At 47.1% G+C, this 20,514-nt stretch overlaps 1 protein-coding gene across 5 annotated transcripts in view; it reads right to left on the bottom strand.

Annotated features, from left to right (window-relative positions):
• LOC106741473 (homeobox protein SIX1) overlaps positions 1 to 20,514 on the bottom strand; it is a 56,306-nt gene that overhangs the window by 34,398 nt on the left and 1,394 nt on the right. For 3 of the 5 annotated variants that reach the window (XR_001374188.1, XM_014613546.1, XM_014613548.1), the window contains exons 2-3: positions 14,476 to 14,758; positions 11,837 to 12,071 (exon numbers count right to left, since the gene is read on the bottom strand). Coding sequence is in view for 4 of the 5 variants with exons in the window: in XM_014613546.1 (XP_014469032.1) it covers positions 11,837 to 12,071; positions 14,476 to 14,758 (518 nt within the window). In the remaining variant the exon portion in view is untranslated. The remainder of the gene's footprint in view (positions 1 to 11,836; positions 12,072 to 14,475; positions 14,759 to 20,514) is intronic. The other 2 variants (XM_014613547.1, XM_014613549.1) reach the window with 1 other exon arrangement.

Below are 20,514 nucleotides of genomic sequence, written 5' to 3'. Positions count from 1 at the left end.
GGGGGGGGGGATATAGCGCGAGCCACTTTCACGATGTGCGGCTCTCTTCGTGACGGCGAGGAGCTTCGAGAGAGCTGAAGAAGTACGATAATTAGTAGCATATGGCGGTAGTAATCGAAACTGACGTTTTCGAAAGTGGTACGAGCCATGATCTGCGTGTGTGTAAGAGAGAGAGAGAGAGAGAGAGAGAGGGACATGAGGATCGTTCCTGTCGGTTGCGTTCTCTTAGGCCCTTCTGTCCCGGAGACGGAGGAAGCTGAAGAGGCTCGGGTTTTCGGGGGAATGCGAAGAGCATGGCGAGGAATTCCGCGAGATATTCTCTCCCCGTGGAGAGAGGAAAACGAGTCGGCCTCGAGAAAATACGCGCGTCTCCGCACCGTGAAAATTGCATAAGCCGAGCTCGACCTTGGCGAGGTTGAGCCGCGCCCAATTGCCGCGCGCTGCGAATATGACACGGAAGTGACGCGCCGTCGCGGAAAATTGCGTGACGTCTGAACGATTTCCTTGAGCCGGTCGTCCGTCTCTCCTCGCGGCCACTCGCTCTCCGTCTCCCCCGAGACCTGTCTGGTTGCACAACGACGCCGAGCGCGCCGCTCGCCTCGCGGAAATATAAACGAATGCAAGCGATCCGGCGAGCGCCGCAGTGACGGATTTAGGCCGAGTGGCGGACGGAATGAACGGGGACTAGAAGATCCTCGAGGGGGATACGCGAATTCGCGAAGCTCCCGGGGATAATATCGCCAACGACGAAATAATCAGAGCGAGATTAACATATCCCGTGGTATCGGCGAGACGCGAGGAGAAACAATGTCGCGCGTGGAAAATTTCCCGGGAGAATTTGACGTATCGGCTAATCCGAAAATGATCTGGGAAAATTCTGAGAAATCTTTACGCAGATCTTCGGGGTTTCGCGCGTCTTCGATGCGCGCGAGCTTTCTTACGGTGCAATCCGCGCGATTCCCGACATGATCACGACTTAATTACGACGTAATGCGGCTCGGTGGATTAATCAACGCGGGGATTTGACATTTACAATCTAGAACTCGGAAGCGGATACGGCCGTGGCGGCTGCGACACACACTGTTGAAATAGGTTCTCTGGTTTCAGACACGGGCAGCGCGCTGCCCAGACACCGTGGCCGCTGTAACCGTAAACCAGGGAATGGTACCAGTATTCGCGGCTATTTCGGGGCCACGTCGGCGCTACGATCTGAACGAGTGTCTCCTTCCGCTTGACCCGAAAGCATCTTTATTCGCGCGAAAATTCGCGCGACCGCGTTACGAGAAGCCGACCCGTCGGGGCCGACGCGTTTTCTTCTCGCCACGGGACTCCTGCGTGCACGTCGCTCGTCGAGGACACGCGTTAACAACCTGTCATCGATTTCTCCCCTCCCGGTGTGAATCGAAATTTATTGGAATATATCAGGGAGAATTACTTTTATATCGGGCTCGAGACGCGCACGCTCGTCAATTAATACACGTATGCATGTGCCGCTGCTCCGCGGGAACAAAATTCGATCAAATATAAATTAAACGAGAACTCGAAGCGAGGTACGATTAATGCGCTGAAAAATATATTTCCACGGTTAAACGGCGAAAATTCGCTGCATGATTCAGCATGAAATCGAAGCGAGACCGATTGATATGATAGAGATCATGCATAACGTATATCGGGTGTTGCGCACGTTATTAAATTAAATTTTATAATTTCGGTACTCTTCGGGGATACGAGCGAGAGAAGCGCCAGTTATCTTCAAACCACGCGTGTGTCTACCGACGCCGGGAGGGGAGAACTTCCGCTTGAAATAACACCAAATATCTCTTATATTACGCACATCAATCTCCGCAATGAGACGCAACGTGATGAATAAATTTCCGATTTTTCGCGTTGGAAAATCTCTTTATCTCCGTAACGCGTCTCACGCGTCCACGATTATCCCTCAAACCAGACGTGTCTGATCGACATGCGGAGAGAAAAATTTCCGCTTAAAATAACATCAAATAATCTTTCACGTCGCACACAGAGGGAACGATCCAACGACGTGATGGATAAAATATTTCCGATTCCTCGCCTGCGGAAATTCGGAAAATGTCCTTAATCTCCGTAGTGTCTGATATCACCTCGATTTAGACGTCTGGCGGGAATTAATTGAGTCCTCGAGCGGGTTATATATAAACGGCGACGGACGCGAAAGTAGTAGTCGAAGTCAGCCGGTCAGACGCCATGTCGAAGGTACGGCGCAGGGTGTACCGGGTGTACGAAGGGCGAGGTAAAGTAGCGCCACCCTCTTTGTGTCACCGGCGGAGTCTCCGCTTTTCAGAAGGAGTCAATATTGGCGCAGCCACCCCTGCCTAACCCTTATACCGTGGCCACCCCCGCCGCCACCCCAGCCGTTACGCCCTCGTGCGACTCTGCCGCTGACTCTGTTCCCCATCTGTCTGCCGCCACATCCGGTGGAGAGAGAGAGAGAGAGAGAGAGAGAGAACGCTGCCCCTTCCAGCTGAGAAAGCCCGCCACTTCGATTATTTTTAACCCCCTTCCCTTCCGCCCGTTTTGCCAATCGATCGCTCGCTCGCTGTTAATCAACCATCGGACATAATCGAATAAAAGCCAAATCGTCCCGATTAATATCCGAACAGAGCTATGAAAGCTTAAGCACGGTACTTCACTTTCTCTTTCTTAAGAATCGCGAGTGCAGAAGTTACGTGCGCACTTGTGAATGATTAATTCGCGCGACGGGAATTGTTCGGGGGTCGCGTGTGAAATATTAAGATTATAAATATTAATGTTACCAGAATGTGGATAGCCGGATTGAACGAGGATTGTTCAAACGGTATCCGGTTCTTTCCTTTTTTTTCCCCTCTCTTTCTCTCTTTCCCCCGGATTTCAGCAACGTTTCAGCAGCGAGAGCGAAGTAATGATTAAAAATTTAATACCCGCGTAAAAGTTTTCAGTGAAATACGTGTTGTTCAATGAGGTGAAAAATATGTCGGCAATATTAAACATAAAATCGCGTAATTGCGTATCGCATTCCATTTATTCTATATTACTCGGTAACTTTGCGAAAAAATTCGACATTATTGATACGTACTTTTACACCATTAAACAGTGAAAGCACGGAAGGTGGGCGCGCGCGCACGTTGAAACTCAATCTTTACCAACGTTATTATCAAAATTCTAGTAACGTGAAATGCTTCCGAAAATTATACGCGCAAAGGGAGATACGTGCAAGAATTTTAACATTAATTTTAATTCGCCAGCTGCTTTATGGCGCGGAGTGACCGATAATACCGAATACGTAACGTATATATAATATAATTCTCAGCCCGAAATAAATATAATACCGCAATATTTCCCGAAGAAATACGATCGGTAAGTCCTCGTTTCTCAACCGATCCTCCAGTTTCGCCCAAGTAATATTCTCGTACGTTGCATTTTTAACAGAGTGTAAAAAAAAAATAGAAATACACGGGATTCGCGATATAAAATAAAGTATGCGTAACTANGGGGGGGGGGGGGAATCTGTAATATGTTTTAATTAACATTAAAAGCGGGAGGAAGCTGAACGGCATAAAAAACCCCGACACTTCGCCAGGTATCGGCGTGGAATATCCGACTGAGAGCGATTAGCGATTTTCGTCGCGCGATATTATCGGATTTGTTGTCGATAAATAATTCAGCGGCGCAATTAACGGCGCGATTGACTTCAATCAGCTCCCGCCCGTTGAAATATGCACACTCGCTGGCGTTACGCCACCGCCCCTCTCCCTGCGTCTCTTTGTTCGTGCGTAGAATTTTACGACGTTGATACGGCAGGATCATCGAGTCCGGTTCGTAGAAAACGACAGAGGAACCGCACACGTCGTCCGATAAAACGTTGCCACAAACAAACGTCGCGCGGTGGTTAGGAGCAGCGGGCCGTCTTCTCTCCCGCGCGCGTGTTTCGCTTATGCGGCGCGAATAAAACCTCCCCCTCCCCCCGCATATAATCTAATCTAATCTAAAGTGGACAATCTCGGACGTGGCCGGCAAAATAAGAGAGACGTTAATCTTCCCGCCAGTAGTCCGCGACGATCGTGGAACACCTTCCTATCTGCAATTTACTTATTGCTGCGACAATAACTATGCCGGTATAATAACTGTATCCTTTCGCCCGCAGATCCTGCGCCTTTGGAATTGAACTCGACCGGACAAAGTGGGGAAATAAATTAAATTGCAGAGCGGCGTGAAGATTCGAGAAATAGTCTCAACGAAGCCAGCGATTATTTCCTCGTTTTGTTGGAATAAAAAGTACGGAAATTTAGGAGGAGAAATTTCGAATCACACACGTGCGAACACTTTGGAATGCTTCCCCAGCGAAGTACCGCGTTTAACATTTAGCATCCTCTTGCACAGCCGCAAAAATCGTAATTATAGATTGATCAAAAGGTCACTCTCGTGTGAATATATTCGTGGGGGATTAAAACCGCTCATCTTCAGACTGCGTGAGAGGACAGTATATCTAAGTATATTTCGTGTAATTTCTATATTTCATGGCGCGATCGATCGATCGAATCGAGGTCAACGCGTACGAGAGTCATCGCTTAGATCGGTTCGCCAAGAGAAGGGACGACTGAAATTTTAACAACAAATCGATCGCGCACGTGGGATAAGATTGTCGAACGAATGGAAATAACGTCCCTCCCGTGTGTGTGCTTTCTCCATTTTTCTCTCCGCGCCGTCGGACGGAAGGGGAGACGAAAAGCGTGAGCGAGGACGAGGGTGAGAGCGAGGGTTCGAGGGTTGGTACATTAGCAATGTTTTGTTGACACTGGAGAACAACGACGAAGCCATTACTGGCTTCTGCCGGCGCGATATAGCTCTTCGATCCATCGAGAAAGCCGGCAGACGGCGGTACGAACCCGCCGTATTCTGCGTTTTCTCTCTCCGATTCTCGAAAATGTCACTAATGCCGAATGATTTTTCACTCTCTTCGTTTCCACTTTTGAACGGCTGCACTATCGGCGCGTATGCCCGAAAATCCCGTGAAAAATTCTGTAATTTCGACTTAACGCGTTGATCTCCGCACTGGAAGATGAGTTTGGCTTGGATCTGCCTCCGATAATGGACGACCAAATCGTGTTTTGGTCGAAGGAAACAGAAATTATGTATAGAAATAAAATGCAAAATAAAATTTATCTAACCCAAGTAAAAATTTATTAAGGAGTATTGGATCAGTTGTTTATTCGAATGTACATCGAAGAAGATTCCTAGATTCGAATAAATTATTACTCCAACACTCCTTGGCAAATTTTCACTCGGATCAAGCGGATTTGATTTGAATCGAGTAAACATCACGTGAATATAGAAAAAGTGCTACATTCAAATAATATTTGTTCGGTCCAAGTTAATATTTGCCGTGGAGTATCGGAATGATTATTTCCTTGAGTCTTGGCACTTCTGCTGTTCCCGTAAAAATCAAATTTGATTCATGAGAGCTGGAAATTTCGTTTCCTTCAACCAAAACGCGTTTGGTCGTCGTCCATTGTCAGGTAAATATAACCAAATTCATTTTCCGATGTATGCCCAATGCAAGCAAGTCCGAATAACCATGGGCAATATAAATAAATACAATTCGCGATGCATTATATTCGTTAGCTCGTTTCAATGGTTCTCGATCGACTGTGTTTTAATTTAATTTGTTACACACAGTCGTGGTTTACGTTTCGTACGCGAATTAGTGAGAAACGACGATATTATAACGCCGATCGCCGGCAAGCCCTATGGCAGTTCAACGTATTAACAGATCGTCGATTTCTGCGCTTGCGTTGAACGTGAATTATAACAAGAGCTTCCGTGATTTATATCGGAAATTTTTATTATAGACAGAGAGAAAGAGAGAGAGAGAGAGAGAAATAAAACGAGCATGAAGTCTCCCGAAAATCCCGATATCTCTCCCCGACTTTCTTCCGATTGAAATATTCCTTCGACTATCAATCACTTGGCCAGCGATAATCTCGATCAGACTTGTTGGACCGAAGAGAGAGAGAGAGAGAGAGAGGAAGAGAGAGCGATAAATCGAGGACAATTTCTCTCCGGGCGGCCACGGAATGTCTCGCTCCCTTTATTTATTTCCGGCGCCACGATGTGCTGCACTTAGCCCTTCGTGCGCGGAGGAACGCGGCGGTCTCCCCTGCGCGAGGATCACCGTCGCGCGACCTTCTATCTTCGAGGCTAGCGCGCGACGATAATAAAGACGTTTTAAGCGCCGCATACAAGCGCGCGCGTGCGCTTTCTCGCGCAGCGAGAACAAAAAAAAATATACAGCGCGTGCGGCCGGGAGTTTATTTTCGACCGTGAAGAATGAAGGCAGAATGCACTCGCGGATGCACCGGCCGCCCGCCGCTCTCCGCCGCCCTCCCTCGTCTGCTCCCTTGTCCCTCAACGACCGACCGACCAACCCCGATCCCTCTCTCTCTCTCTCTCTCTCTCTCTCTCTCTCTCTCTCTTTTGTTTGTCACTCTGGCTATGATCGAAATCGACGTATTTTAAGTGTCATATAACGGCGCGCTCTCGCTGCCGTCGAAAAAAAAGTCCGACGCGAAACACGCACGGCATTTATTTTTCCCAGCCAGGCAATAGAGTCGGTGTGTTTGACCGGCGGGGGGAGGGGGGGAGGAGAGGGTGATCGAAACGACCGACCGATGTTTTTCAATCTTCAAGAGCAGCGCGCTACGCGTTCAGAGCCGCGGACGCGGAGAGAAATTAGTCTTAAATCAATGATAGCTGTGTTCTTATATATAAGCAAAAATATGATGATCTTCTCAAAAGATTTTTAGCCTCGACTTGACTAAATTTGAAACGCTGAGAAGAAAAAGCAGTTGGATCTGCAAAATCGGCGATTACTCTCGTTCAATGAAATATCGTCGTCCGCTGAACGAATTACGCGTTGGCGCAACGATACGTTGCGTTGATACAGTCGCTGACGAAATCGCGATCGTTGAATCAACTGATGATTCTTTACGAGAATTATACGACTTGTTCAGTGAGCTAAACATTGCGCTTGAAGAAAAAAAAAGAACTATCTTGATTTAAGCAAAATTTCGTTGATTCAACATTTTTTCTCAGTTTAGATGATGCAAGTATTACTTGCACTCAATTCAAGACTAACAATTTTCCAAGAACGTTGTAACATTCTTGCTCACATATGAAAATATCTATCGTCGATTCACGATGATTTTTTCCCGTGATTTTTTTTTTTTAATGAACGTCACGGGAGCGATTTTCATCGAGGCGGGAGCGCGAGTTACAGACGCGAATTGTCTGATCGGGCGCTCTCCGGTGGCGCGAAGCCCGTCCCGGTGCCGTCATGTTTTCACATATTGTATTATTCATAGACTAACGGCGTGGCCTAGCAGCCTTCCAACAAATTAGAGCGGCACCGGGGGAGCCCCAGGCACGGCCTGCAACGCGATACGCCGCGCGTCAGAGAAAATTTTGAGAAGAGACGCGGCGAGACGCGCGAGCGAAAACGCGGCGCCGCCTCGATCATCTTAATCAGCATCGCCGCGTTATCTCGCGTTTAGGCGATACACGCACGTTTCTCTGTCACCAGACACCGGGTACCGAGAACAGCGGTTCCGTTATCGTCGGCAGCAACGGCTCTTCAGCCGGCGACGGCCACGTTGACGACGACGACGTCGCCGGCTCGCTGACGCGTCGTCGATCTGCGAGACCCGGGACGGACTCGTTGTCGCCCAAGTTGCGTTTCTCAAAGTGCAGCGGATGCACTTCGCCGAGGATGCTGACAACTCCTCTCACTATCTCTCTCTCTCTCCTCTCTCCCCTCATATCTGGCGCATTGCATCGGCCAGCGTAAATAATCGCGCTGATTGCAGCCAGAGCGGTGCACGTACGCGCGTCTTATCGACGTCGATTTTTCGGTATGCAAAACAAGCCGCCGATGGTAACCGTCGACGGTTTATCTCGATCACCCGCTCATTGTTTAAAGTATGTTGCAGCAGGAAGCGAAAGAGAATGAGTGAGAGACGTGAGGAACGGAAAGAAGATCAGAGGAGGAGGATATAAACAACGGGCGTCCCGTACGATTTTATCACCGGCGCACCGATACACTTCCGTTCGCCGTTAATTACCGATTGATTAATAGCTGAGCTGGCGACACTGTCCGACGACCGTTCACGTGAATCGCTATACACCGGCATTAATCGTCGTTCGCGAATAATTATAACCCGTGAGACGTATAAACACAAGCGCGCAAAAGAGGGCAATGAGTTAATCGAGGTAGAAACACGATCCGCAGTAGCGTTCGCGATTAATCAGGCGACGGGATGCGGGAATTAATCGTCGAGCGTGGCTCAATGAGAAACCGCGGCTCCTCCGAATTACACGGCGGTCGTCCGTCGTTATCTCGAGTGAAATTCACTTCGCCTCGCTCGCTTTCCCGGCTTGTTTTTTTTTCCTCGCTCGTCGTCGCCACGGCGGCCTGCGTAGCGTCGGGCGTGCGCGTTATATCGTGTCCAAACGAGGTAGTTAAATCGCTCGATAACAGCTCCCGGGGGAGGACTTCGGTCCCGTATTTGACGTTTTTTGCCTGCTGCAGACGCCCACGAGACGCCCCTGTCCCGAGGGGCTCGCCGGGACGCCGCCCCTACGCGCGCGATCTCGCCTTAATTTCCGACAGCGTGCGCGTTAAACGGCTAACTAAATAATTACGGCGTTGAGATCGTCGCCTCGCCGGAATACCATTGCGAGCGGCGGAATCGCGAATTTCGAAAGGAAGGAATGAAAAAGGTAAGTGTGTCGGCTTCAGAGAGAGGGAGAAAGGTGGGCGAAAAGTCTTTCCCGATTGATCTGTACGCGAAAAATTAGCTCGCTTACTTATACCGCTTCTCGGAGGAATTCAAAGCATAGACTCTATAGTGAAAGTCAACGAACAGCGATATTCGGACTTTATTTGTTTGTTGATAACTCGTTTTGATTTGCGGAACCAATATTATGGATGGACAGACGTGGACGATCGATTTTATTATTACGTAATTTCAAGAGAGCTCAGTCAGCTGAGCTAATTACGGTCATTTTTCTGACCAACCCGATACGAACGGCTTAAAAATCACAGTTCTCGACTTTACGAACATTGTATCGTCGGAATCATGATTATTTCCTGTTTTCTTGGAGATATTTTGTTTTGTCTCTAAAGAAGCTGAACGTGATCGAGTATTTTCTTGAAGCTGAAGTCGAGTGAGAAAAACGTGAGAAGGGTGAGTTTTTCTCATAGAAGTGAGGAAAAGTGAGAAAAAGTAAGTCACTCTATGCCTATCTATTCTAATGTCCGTGTTTAACAGTTAAAAATTGTCTTCCTCAAATCACTAGGATCCTCGGAACGGGAATTTGGTTTTTGGCCATCAATCGTCAAAACGAAGCACGTCCCGACTGTCCTGTCCGTCGATAGTACATTAACGGCAGTCTAGAAGCAAGAGAGAAAGAGAGAGAGAGAGAGGGAGAGGCAGTGTCTTCGTCAAAGGATACACAGAGATCCGTCCAAGCTGAGCCATGCGAATCGTGGTCACCACGTCCTGCCGCGAGGGAGGAAGTGGGAAGCACCACCGTGGCGGGACCAGTGCACACACACACACACACAGCACTACGTCATGCCACGGGGAACGTATCGAATTTCTTATGGCTTCTGTGTATTCCCATGGACAGAGGCAGGAGGTCAGAGATGCGTGCGCGTCTCTACGAGGTGTTCGCGAATTAACTATGAACTCGCAATCGTGATTCCGCGCGGACGAGACTTTGCGACGGCACTTCGCGATGTTACTGCCGGTAAGCGCGTCTTCGCCGATCGTGCACCGCCAATGAGCGCGAGAGCAATCGCGCTAGTTACGCGAGAAAGATCCAGTCCACGAGGTACGTTTCCCTCGAAACGAAGATGAAAGTTTGACACATGATTAAGAGAAAAGTATAAACAGTACTGAGATACTTCGCAATCGTTTGAGAAATCAAGCGCAATCCACATTTTCTCAAGGATATTTACCGACAAGCTTAATCCTGAAAAAAAAAACACGCAGCCAGTAGAAAAGTGGGAACAACCAGCGGAAAATAAGAACTGTTCGTTAATTAATTTCAGCCACCCATAAAGCTTACATCTTCTTGATTTACGTGGTTAATCTAAAAATCATCGTAAACTTGGATCTCTCCCGCGTCGTGCGTGAAACTCGATTTGGGCAAAAGTGCACCTCGCAGAGGGGCAAAGATCACTTCGGTCCCGAATGACATCGGTTCGCCGGCCGCGAGGATGCGGACGGTCGAAGAGTGATCGGGGAGATCGTGCGGGTTGAATCGGAACGCTGTACCGGGGCTAAACAGCGCGAAACATAATTAATCCCGGGGCAAAGATCGCGCGCGGGGGGATTCGCGGACACCCTATAGTAGTGCCCACGGCGATGGGTCCTACAAACCTATCCGGTGGCTTTGGGGATACGCGTGGATACGCATGTGCGGCATCATTCGCCGCATATTAATTACAGGAAATCCCACAAAGCCTCCCTCTGCCTTCCTCCCTTTGGCCCGACTAACCTTTGCGAATCACCCACAGCGGTATCGCAGAAATATCGAGTTCGCTCAACTGCTCGATCGGCCGCGACCTTTTTCCCCGCGCGGGAAACGACACTCGCGATTCTATTTACAGCTGTTCCAGCTTTGAGAGAACAGATTCGACAACGTTGCGTCATCGTTGTCTCGTTATAACGCAATCTTGATTTCGGTGAATCGATCACGCGAAGGTGATCATCGCGTCTCGCCGTCTAACCAACACCGTCTTGACACTGTCATTCGCGAGACGAGAAGGTATCAAACGTCGGAGACGAGTGAGAGTCCGCGGCTAAAATAAGCGAAACTACATCGTGACGCGCTGGATACTCCAAACCTGCACGTCTCTTCCTTCCACACTCCCCTTCTTCTTCTTCACGAAAGAGAGAGAGAGAGAGAGAGAGAGATTTACGTCCACTCCGTGTGTGTTCGGCGCCGAACAGTGAAAAAGAAGACGCGTGTTTTCGCTCGTACGAAGACGATTATCGCCGCGAGCTGATAAATTTCGCGAAGGAATTTGCGAGAGATCGGTACTTGTCAGCGGCCAGATGGCCGGGCCGGTAGTTATTTATTTATTAGACCGCTCGCCCGCATGCAAGAGGGAAAAGAGGTGGGCAACGCGAAGGAACGAGCGAGCGTAGTGCATGCGACACGACGCTACCGCGGCGGAAGGCATCGCATTACGTAGTTATGGGGCCTTCGCTCGTTTCTAAAATCGGATGTAGAGCAACGACCTTCCAAACAACACGGGACTCCTCCTCGGTACGGACGCGAACGCGGGCTTCTGTCCGCGCGAGGGACGAAAATTCCACGCTAACGTCCGCCAATTACACAACCCGCGCGTTGGACACTTGGAAATATCGCCGGATGTTACTCGCGAAGTCGCGAAGAACGTCCGTTACGTTGAGCTGCAACCTCCGAGCCATCATCGAGCTCATCGGCGTCTCGGCTGCCTTCTTTACATTGTTAACCGTTTCGCCAAAATTGGAGGTACACGTTGAGATAAAAACTCCGCGTAATTACGTGGGACATTTCGAATGTCGTTATTTTGAATCTTCGTGTGCAATAGATGTTTTTAGCCTTGAGAAATTGACCAATCACAGTCGATTATTCTTTTCATACTCGTCTGTGATTGGTCAGTTTCTTAAGGCTTAAAACAAAACATTGCAGGTCTATGTCGTGCGCTCTGTATTCCCGGCTTGAATCCGTTCCGTTCCTTTTTGAAATGAACTCAATGGCAAAGACTCACCTATGCTCGGCGGCGCGGTCCCGTTGCCTTCGGTTTTTGAACCAGTTGCTGACCTGCGTGGTGGTGAGGCCGGTGCTCTCCGCCAGTTCTCGCTTTTCGCGCGGCGACGGATACGGGTTGGTGGCGTACCAGTCCCTCAGGACGCTCCTGGACTTCTCCTTGAAGCAATACGACGTTTCCTCCCCGTCCCAGATCGTGCGCGGCAGGGGAAACTTGCGACGCACCCGGTACTTCCCTGGAAAATGCAGTGTCCACGAATCTTTCGATAAAAAAGAATCAGTGCGTCGAGTCGAGAGGATAAAGGGGGATGAAAAATATCGCAAGTGTCCAAATTGATCTTAATCTCAACAGTGATCGTTGTGCTAATAAGGGACTTGAGCGGATTAAAAGTAAACGCTTAACCGGGTAATTGTATGATGTGTCGCGAGAAATTGCGAAACATTAAAGACGCGTCAGCCATATAACGTCGAGCAAGCTGTCGGGAAATGCGTTTGGTTGGTGGACATACGTAATCCCGAATATTGAATACCGGGACAACCTCTCGAAATATCAGGGAAAAGTTAAGGAAATTGTCTCGTGAAGTTATAACTTTGCAAAATGACTCTAATACGCTGAGAAAAGTACTTCAGAAATTATTTATGAAATATAATATTTACTTTGTCCAAATAAAATTTAGCTAAGAAGCATCGGAATCATTATTTATTTTAATTTAGCACTTTTTTGTTCTACTTTATGAAACTCATGCATTTTCGGGAATATGTATGTCCACTGTTTGATCGGGTCTACCTGACAATCGAACGCGTTTCCGTTAAAGAAAATGGTATTTCTGATTCTAGTTTATAAGAACTAAATTTGGCTCACACACGGAGAAAAAAAGTATTTAAAAATTGACCTGTAGGGAGGATATAAAATTTACTTCACAGAAATAAGATTTCCGAAATAAACCTTACATGTCCCACTAATAAATTTCTAAGTGCTTTTTCGTCGGTGCGAAAGCTAGAAATTTTATTTATTTCAACCAAAACGTATTTGGCCCACTGTTGGGGGAAGCGAATCGAATCTATTTTTCATCGTCGAACATCGGATCGCGAAGTGTCAGAGAAACATAAACGCGCTTCAGCGAACGTGCGGCTGCCGTGAGTCGCCGCCAAGTCGGGAAAAACGGAAGAGGAAGCAGCGCGCGTCGTCGCGCACACCTTTGATTCCGTCTGACACGCGCACAGTGCCGCGCTTTGTTTCCAGCTTCTCTTTTTCGGGGACGGATTTGGTTTCTGGGCCGAGTGCAACCGTCGGCTTCGCGAGATACGGCCGGCGTGCGCCGGTTGCAATAAGATCGAGCGAGTAAAATAGGGCCAAGTCTATAGCCCTCATTAGCTCGGATTGCATTCGGTAATAACTTACTCCGGCCGTTCGGCCCATTAATGGCCCAATCGCGCGGCATTTATTTTCGCACGCGCGAGCCCGCGCGTTATTAATCGCCGCGCCGCGAAAGGGAATAAACGGCGCGGCGCGTATTAAAAACGGCGCGATTTAAAATGCCGCGAGCTCGCCGATATTGTCTAAGTTTCCGCGATATAATATTCCGAACGCCGATAAATCTCTCGTCGCGAAGGATAATCTTCATAAACCGCACGGGGAAGCGGGNGGGGGGGGGGGGGGGGCGAATTATTAAACGTCTGTGTGAAATACGGAGAGGATTTTCTCCGTCGCGAAGTTACCGGCGTGACGATTATTTTAGTTGTAATATTTTATATTATATCTCAACGGGATAGCCGTTGTATTATTATTTTCATGCGACGATATAAAAGGGAGACGGCGTTGAATTAAGCACGTACTTTGATACGTTCTGTTTTCTAAATTATCTCATTTTCATCAAATACACACCGGCCGTGTTGTATCGCGTTCAGCAAATTCGAATCCACGGTAAATGATCGGAATCGCACGATCGGCGGAATACGGGGATAAGCGATCTCCGATATGTCGCGCGCTCCCGGGCATCGGGTTATCAATTTGATGCGAAACGCGGCGCGAACATTTTTATATCCGTCCGTACTTAATGGATCTTCCATTCCGGAGTGTAAAAGGTTGATCGTACCGACACGTTGTTTGCACTTTCAACGGCTCTTTAATCCACCCCGTGTGTCGCGGCGATTAATTTATCCGGGGAGAAGCGTGCCGGTGAGTTTACGTAATCTCTCCCTGTTACTTTCTTGCCGATTAACATCGGCTGCTTCTAGATCGAGCCCGAGATACTCCATTTTTCTAGGTCCGCTCTCGATTACGGCAGAACAACAAATTTCTGCCTGAGAATCTCTAAGACGAATCTCTAAAAAAATCTCTTCAAGATGCCTGCAAAAAACATCTTTAAATAAAAAAAATAAAAAAAAAATAGAAAGAAACGTCTTTTGGGCGTCTTTGAGACATTTAGAAATTATTTTTGCCAGGGTTACTCTCACCTTCCTATATCTTAATTCGTGAGGAAATTGATTAAAAGCTCGAATCCCCTTAAATTCACGCATAACTCGATGCGGCGGTCGCGTTATCGGGACGTATCGCGCAGTCGAAATTAGCCCGGGTCTAAATATCGCCCCGTCGACCTAGCATGCAACGCGAAAAGCGACAAGATCGTTCTTACTAACCGACTGCGCCGAGGGGCCTTCCGCGCAGCCTCTCGGCCTCGATGTAGTGAGCCTTGAGCCAGAGGGCCTGTAACTTGGGATGATTGTTCGGGCTGAAGGTGTGGCTCTCCAGGATCCTGTAGAGCTCCTTGAATTGGCCCCGGTGGAAGGCGACGATCGCCTTGGCCTTGAGCACGCTCTCATGCCGGTGCAACCTGGTGCACGCCGGCAGAGACCAGAGGAATCTGCTGAGCCTCTCCACGGAGCCCGCCTGCTGAAGAACCTGGACATTCGACACCATCGCCTTGAAGACGATAGACAGGGGGGGCACACTGTTAGTCGGCAAAACTCATCCCGGGTCTCCTCTTATTCTAGTGTATCTTGTATTATCTCGCATTCACCTATCTCTCTATCTATCTCTCTTTCTCTATCTCTCTCTCTCTCTCTCTCTCTCTTTCTCTCTCTTTCTATCTCTCTCTGTCGCTCTCTTCCCTAGTCGATCACCTCGATCAAGGAAGACGAGTCGGGCAACGACTATCGGTGACTAACGGATCGCGGCCGGGATGTTTCCGCGCTAAAAATCGGGAGACGATGACTTTTTTTCTTTTGTAAGGCACGACAATCGAAAAAAAAGCGCAACAGCGCGCTGTAATCCACCCTTCTCTCGAGATATCCCGAAGTAACTGATCCCGAGGTCGAGAAAGTATTTATTTTACTGAAAACGTCTTAATTTCAGTACCCACGAATCAGGCAAATTAACCTCAATTTAATTCCCGAATTGTGTTTCCCGCTAAATAGATTAGATCGCTGTGTTGCACTTGACCTTTCAATAGCGCGCGTGTGAGTAGGAAGATCGTGGAAAAAAGAAGGCGTGGATTAGAATAAATAGCACGGCGGAGGTGATTCGGAATTACTCCGAGGAGCTGGGGAGAAAAAATGTCTCGCGAAAGTCCGAACGATAGTTCCGATAAACATTAACGTTGAAGTTTGTAAATCCGAAGAAATGTTGCTTTCAAGGAAAACCAGTCGGAATGGATATGAAGTCTCGTTAGGTTAGAATTACCTTATTAGACCCCCCCCCTCTTTGAGAAAAACGAGTCGAAGCTGTGGGCTCCGAGAGAAGACTGGTTTACATTTGGTATTTTAAATCCGCTTTTTCTCGAAGGAAGGATACTACCAGCGATTATTCAGATTAAGGCTTAGTTGGCTTTGTGGTTTGAAGTATTCTTTTATGAAAACCAGCCAGCGCGGAGATCTGGGTTAGATCTGTCACGTCCGCGTTGTTTCTTTATCTTTTTTCTTCCTCCTTATTTTTAATTCTTAAAACTAGTCCACACAAACTTTTAACGTTACCGCCTTCACGACGGAGCCGGAAAACTAACGGCCTTGACTCGTCAGCGTTTTTCTCGAAGGTAACTCGTCATTTCTCGAGATAAATTTCGAAAAAAAAAATAGCGAATGATAACAATCTATTTTCTTTTTTTTTTACAGGTAACGAGTTGACAATTCTCCGGATTATTGAACGTCGCAGTTTGGAAGGAAGCGGAATGTGAATTTAAACACGGCGTTAAATCGGGATGGAAGTCGTTGAATTCGAAGGGAAATAAATTTGGACCGGTTATCCTCTTTTCGATCGGATTTCGGTTAATAGGATTCCTACGAGCACGCAAAAATTAGTCCCGTGTCCCAGAGGCGATGAAAATAGCCCGATATGTAATTCCGTTAGTCACTTGGAATACCCAGGCGAAATATTTTCGGACATACGGCGATTCGGCGCGTCAAGTTAATGTTAGAATCAATAATCACAGGTAGTATATCATATATATCTAGTTTATGGATTTCCGTCGCGAGCATATAAATGTACAAAGTACAAGATATAAAATTGAAACCCGGTGGGAGTCGCGAAAGGCACCAAGCGGGGAACGTGCGTGCTCGACGCCGGGAATATCCGGAAACGTCTTGAAATTTAACGTTAACACTAACGATGAAGTCCGGCTGAAATTTGGATAAAATCNCCCCCCCCCCCCCCCCGCTGCAAAATGCACGATTTAACAAGGCATGGGCGAGTGCTGATGCACGCGGAACGCCCGGCGTATCTTGGACGTTTAACATTCGCATAATTTCCCGAAACGACCATTAATGAATTGAAACGATCGCGCGTAAGACGATACCAAGTGGAAGCACACGTCAATTTTATTTCGCCGTATCGCTTCGCCCCGTTTTATCGACGTGAATCACGTTATCCTTCGCGCCCTCTCCCGCCAGCGTAATTACGACGACCGTCGCGGATTCCGCTTGAGAAATGAGTTGTCTATTCGCGCGTCGGTCTTCGCGTCAGTCATCGACGCACACGCGTACGTTGTCTCTCGCGAGGTGGATTTTCGCGGGTCGGCGACGCGTCTTGTCAAATTCACACCGCGCTTTACTTACACATCGCCGGTCCGGATATCACCGCGTGTATCTTGAATTTATACGCACAACCGATTAGCTAAGTTGCGCCAGACGTAAAATCGATACGTCACTGGCGATACACCGACGAAACCGGAATTCCACCTTACGCGGAGTTCGGCACGTTCGCGGATGTGTGTGTAATTAAATCGTGGGTGGTCACAAATTGTAATCGCGAAATTCTTATTCCCTTCTCCTCCCGCGAACATCCGAAATCGCGGCGCCTCTTTCGTTTCTCTTCCTGCTTCCTCAAGAATTTACTCGGGCGAGCAATGCGAACGCGTGAAATTGCGATTAAACAGAAGAGGAATATTAATATCTCCTTCCCTCTCTCTCTCTCTCTCTCTCTCTCAGGCGAAAGATTAATTACTAGAGAATCAATAGCCGCGAAAGCGCGCGTCACCGACATGGAGTCGAGACGTCATCGATTGTGTCGCACGAGCGGACCTTCAATCATCGCTCGAACGAGCTCTGTAACACCTGTCATCTTCGTCTGCTGACAGTCGTTACCGGATGTCGTGGGCAAATTTCCGCGATATGGAATCCCGATCGATCTCAGTGAGAAATATCGGCCCGAATTGTCGGGAAATGATAATCGGATCGAGACTTTTTTGCTGAATTTTGAGCACGACTCCGACTAACACCGACACTCGAGCACGCGCGTTACACACGGACATTGGCGACTATCGGGGATTAAGAAGTATTACTCGTGCCGAATGAAATAATAGCATAATTTAACGCGTCGGACTATGCTGCTAAATCGGGACTCGGGATCGATGTTCTAAAATAATGTAATTCAATTTAAGGGGGAAATTATCCAGTCTCATCGTCTCCCCCCCATTTTCCGTAATACGGGATCGATCTCGCCGCGAGATTCGACGAGAACCGGGGCGGGATCGATCGACATCCGGTGAGATTCGCTTCCGCCGATTTACTCCCTACGCCTCGACAAGAAGAGATCTATCGTGGATACCTCGAATGATACAAGACAACTAGCGCCCACGTGTCACAGAGAGTGGCAGCGATCACTATATTTTTGAACAAATCGATACTCGCGATAGCGACCCCAATCTCGCGGGTCACGACTCCGTCCATGTGACGGCGGGGATCTCCGCGGGATCCTCGAAATTTAGCCGGCGGAATTCGCGCGCCGTAATCGGTCTGTGCGACGTGGGCAAGGAGTTAAAGTCTAGCCGCATAATTATAGCGCCAACACGGGGATACACGTGCAAAACACACGTGCAAATACGCAGTCCCGATACCGCCGCCGATTACTTCCGCGTCTGGCAGACCCGTCTTTTCGCACACTCAGTATTATCCTGCTCGATACCGTCGAAGATCGTCGCGTGTTTCCAATTTCGCTCGCGAACAGATTATCCCCCGACGTGTACAACTGTGAGGAGGTTGTCGTCGGAAATACTCGATGTATCCTGGATGTCTCGAGAAGCCTGCTTCTCGATAAAAACAAATAAATCATATAAATATACAGACCAGGATTGATAAATCCGAACAACGTCGATGAATATACAAGACTGATAACAACACTGCCATCCAGTCACCGGAATAAAGAGTGAAATAATGACCGCTTCTTGGCGGAAAAAGTGACGAAAAAATGGCTTCTCAGCCATCAGAACGGTGACCAATCACTTCGGAAGATAATCAATTTTTTAGCGACTCGTCAAGAAAAGGTGACTCAGGTGACCGGAACGATAGCGCTGCTAATAAGCGAAAAGTAAACAAATAAAAAAATATACGACCGATTTTTCGCGACACGTTGTTCATATTTACAACTTGATCTATATCGGGAATAATCTGAGACGCGATAACATGCGATAAGTTTGACTCGACCTCTGTTTTTTCCAGACGCGGACAACGCAAACTCGGCGCGGCTAATCCATTATGGAGCTCCGCTCGGGCGAAGATATTTGTTCAAGTTCTCTCAAGTTTCGCCGACAACGGCTGATTTACGCGAATCGATCGAGCGGGATCGCGCCCCCGCGCGAATAATTCGCGTGTGTGCCGCTGAGGAATTAGCGAGTACAAGCTGCCAAGCGCGGGAGAAATCGCGCGTCTTCGGCCAGCGTGCGAGACGAGTTAACACGTGGGACGTTCGATGCAGAGGGATATAAACGTCACGCGCAAAACAATTTACAGGTTACAGTAAAATCGTGCAGATCCCATGGAAGCGTGTGACATGCATGCGAATCTCGGCGAAACAAACGCCGCATATTGTCGGCGGTCTAACGAGCGCGCCGCCGCGGCGACGATTTCTTCGTCATACGGTCGGCGCTGTATCATTCCTCTGAGGGGAGAATCACACCATTTTCAGCCTTATATATAACGCATAAGGTTGAACATCGTAAAAGTAACTCTAGCAGGGTGTCTACGCAAGCCTGGAAAAAATTAATTACCCGAGGATTTTCCAGGCAAGTTGCTTATTAAAAATTCTACGTGAAATGAAAGCAATTTTAAATGTATCTTATAAATGAATGAATATATATATATATATATATTTATTGTGCAAAGTCCTGAATATTTTCCATTAATAAAAAATTATAAGTCATAAAATAGTATTAAGAATCACTCGAGTTTCAAAGATTAATTTTTGAAAAATTTTGAAAGAAATTATAGATTCTAAAAGTAAATATGTTATATTGCATAAAATTTTTAAATTTTATTTTCGAAAGTAGAAACAAAAAATTGTATAACCGGTATAAAATTCAATCTTTATAAAAATATCATAAAATAAATATCTATCTTTTAATTAAACAAAATTGCACCTAACAGGAAATTGTTGTTTTCAATATTGAATATCGGATTAATCGTAATATCAGTGTGCTCTGCCAGATCAATATAATTGAACATTTAAATAATATACATAAATAAGGAGAACAACAGAGAATCTATTATAAACGTAAAAAAAGTGTTAATATTTAAATACAAACAGAAACTTTAAAAACAACCTTAAATGTACATGTACATGAAATGTTAATAAATTCGCGCCTACGATTTACATAGCGCTATTTCTTACTAATTAAAATTAAAATTGCACACAAATGTCTATTTAAAATTCCCTGATTTTCCCAGGCGTAAACAAATTCCTTGAAAATTCCAGATTTTCCAGATTTCTCCAGACAGTAAACACCCTGCCTAGTTACAATGTTACGATTACAAAGACTCTAATTATAATAGTTTATCCTTGTGTGCATCGTCAGTCAAAAAGGCTGTTTTTTTTTTCTTCAAATGAGTTTCGAAACGCATCTCGTGTCCACTAGGAAATTTTGTCTTCTAATCATTCTCAGGAGATATTTTTTCTATTGAATTTAGACGAGATTACGTTACGAAACTCATCGCAAAAAGTGTTGTAACCTTCTTGTGACTGACCATAGAATAAGAAAGATTACAAATTGTGTAATAGTAAAAGGTTTCAATCTAAGGAATGATACAGATAACGCCGACTATACGTGCGTGGATCTTCGTGGTCTCGACGTTTCGAGATGTGACGGATATCCGCGTGCGTTTATATTTCTTCACGGTGAAGACGCGTTGCCTGAATCTGGGTATTCGGAAGAAGAGGAAAGTTCGTTCAACGTGAAATCAAAATCACCGCGG

Source organism: Dinoponera quadriceps, unplaced genomic scaffold (assembly GCF_001313825.1).
Source record: "Dinoponera quadriceps isolate SergipeBrazil2010 unplaced genomic scaffold, ASM131382v1 scaffold405, whole genome shotgun sequence".
NCBI classification, from domain to species: Eukaryota; Metazoa; Arthropoda; class Insecta; order Hymenoptera; family Formicidae; genus Dinoponera; species Dinoponera quadriceps.
This window is presented reverse-complemented; position numbering and strand designations above follow the sequence as displayed.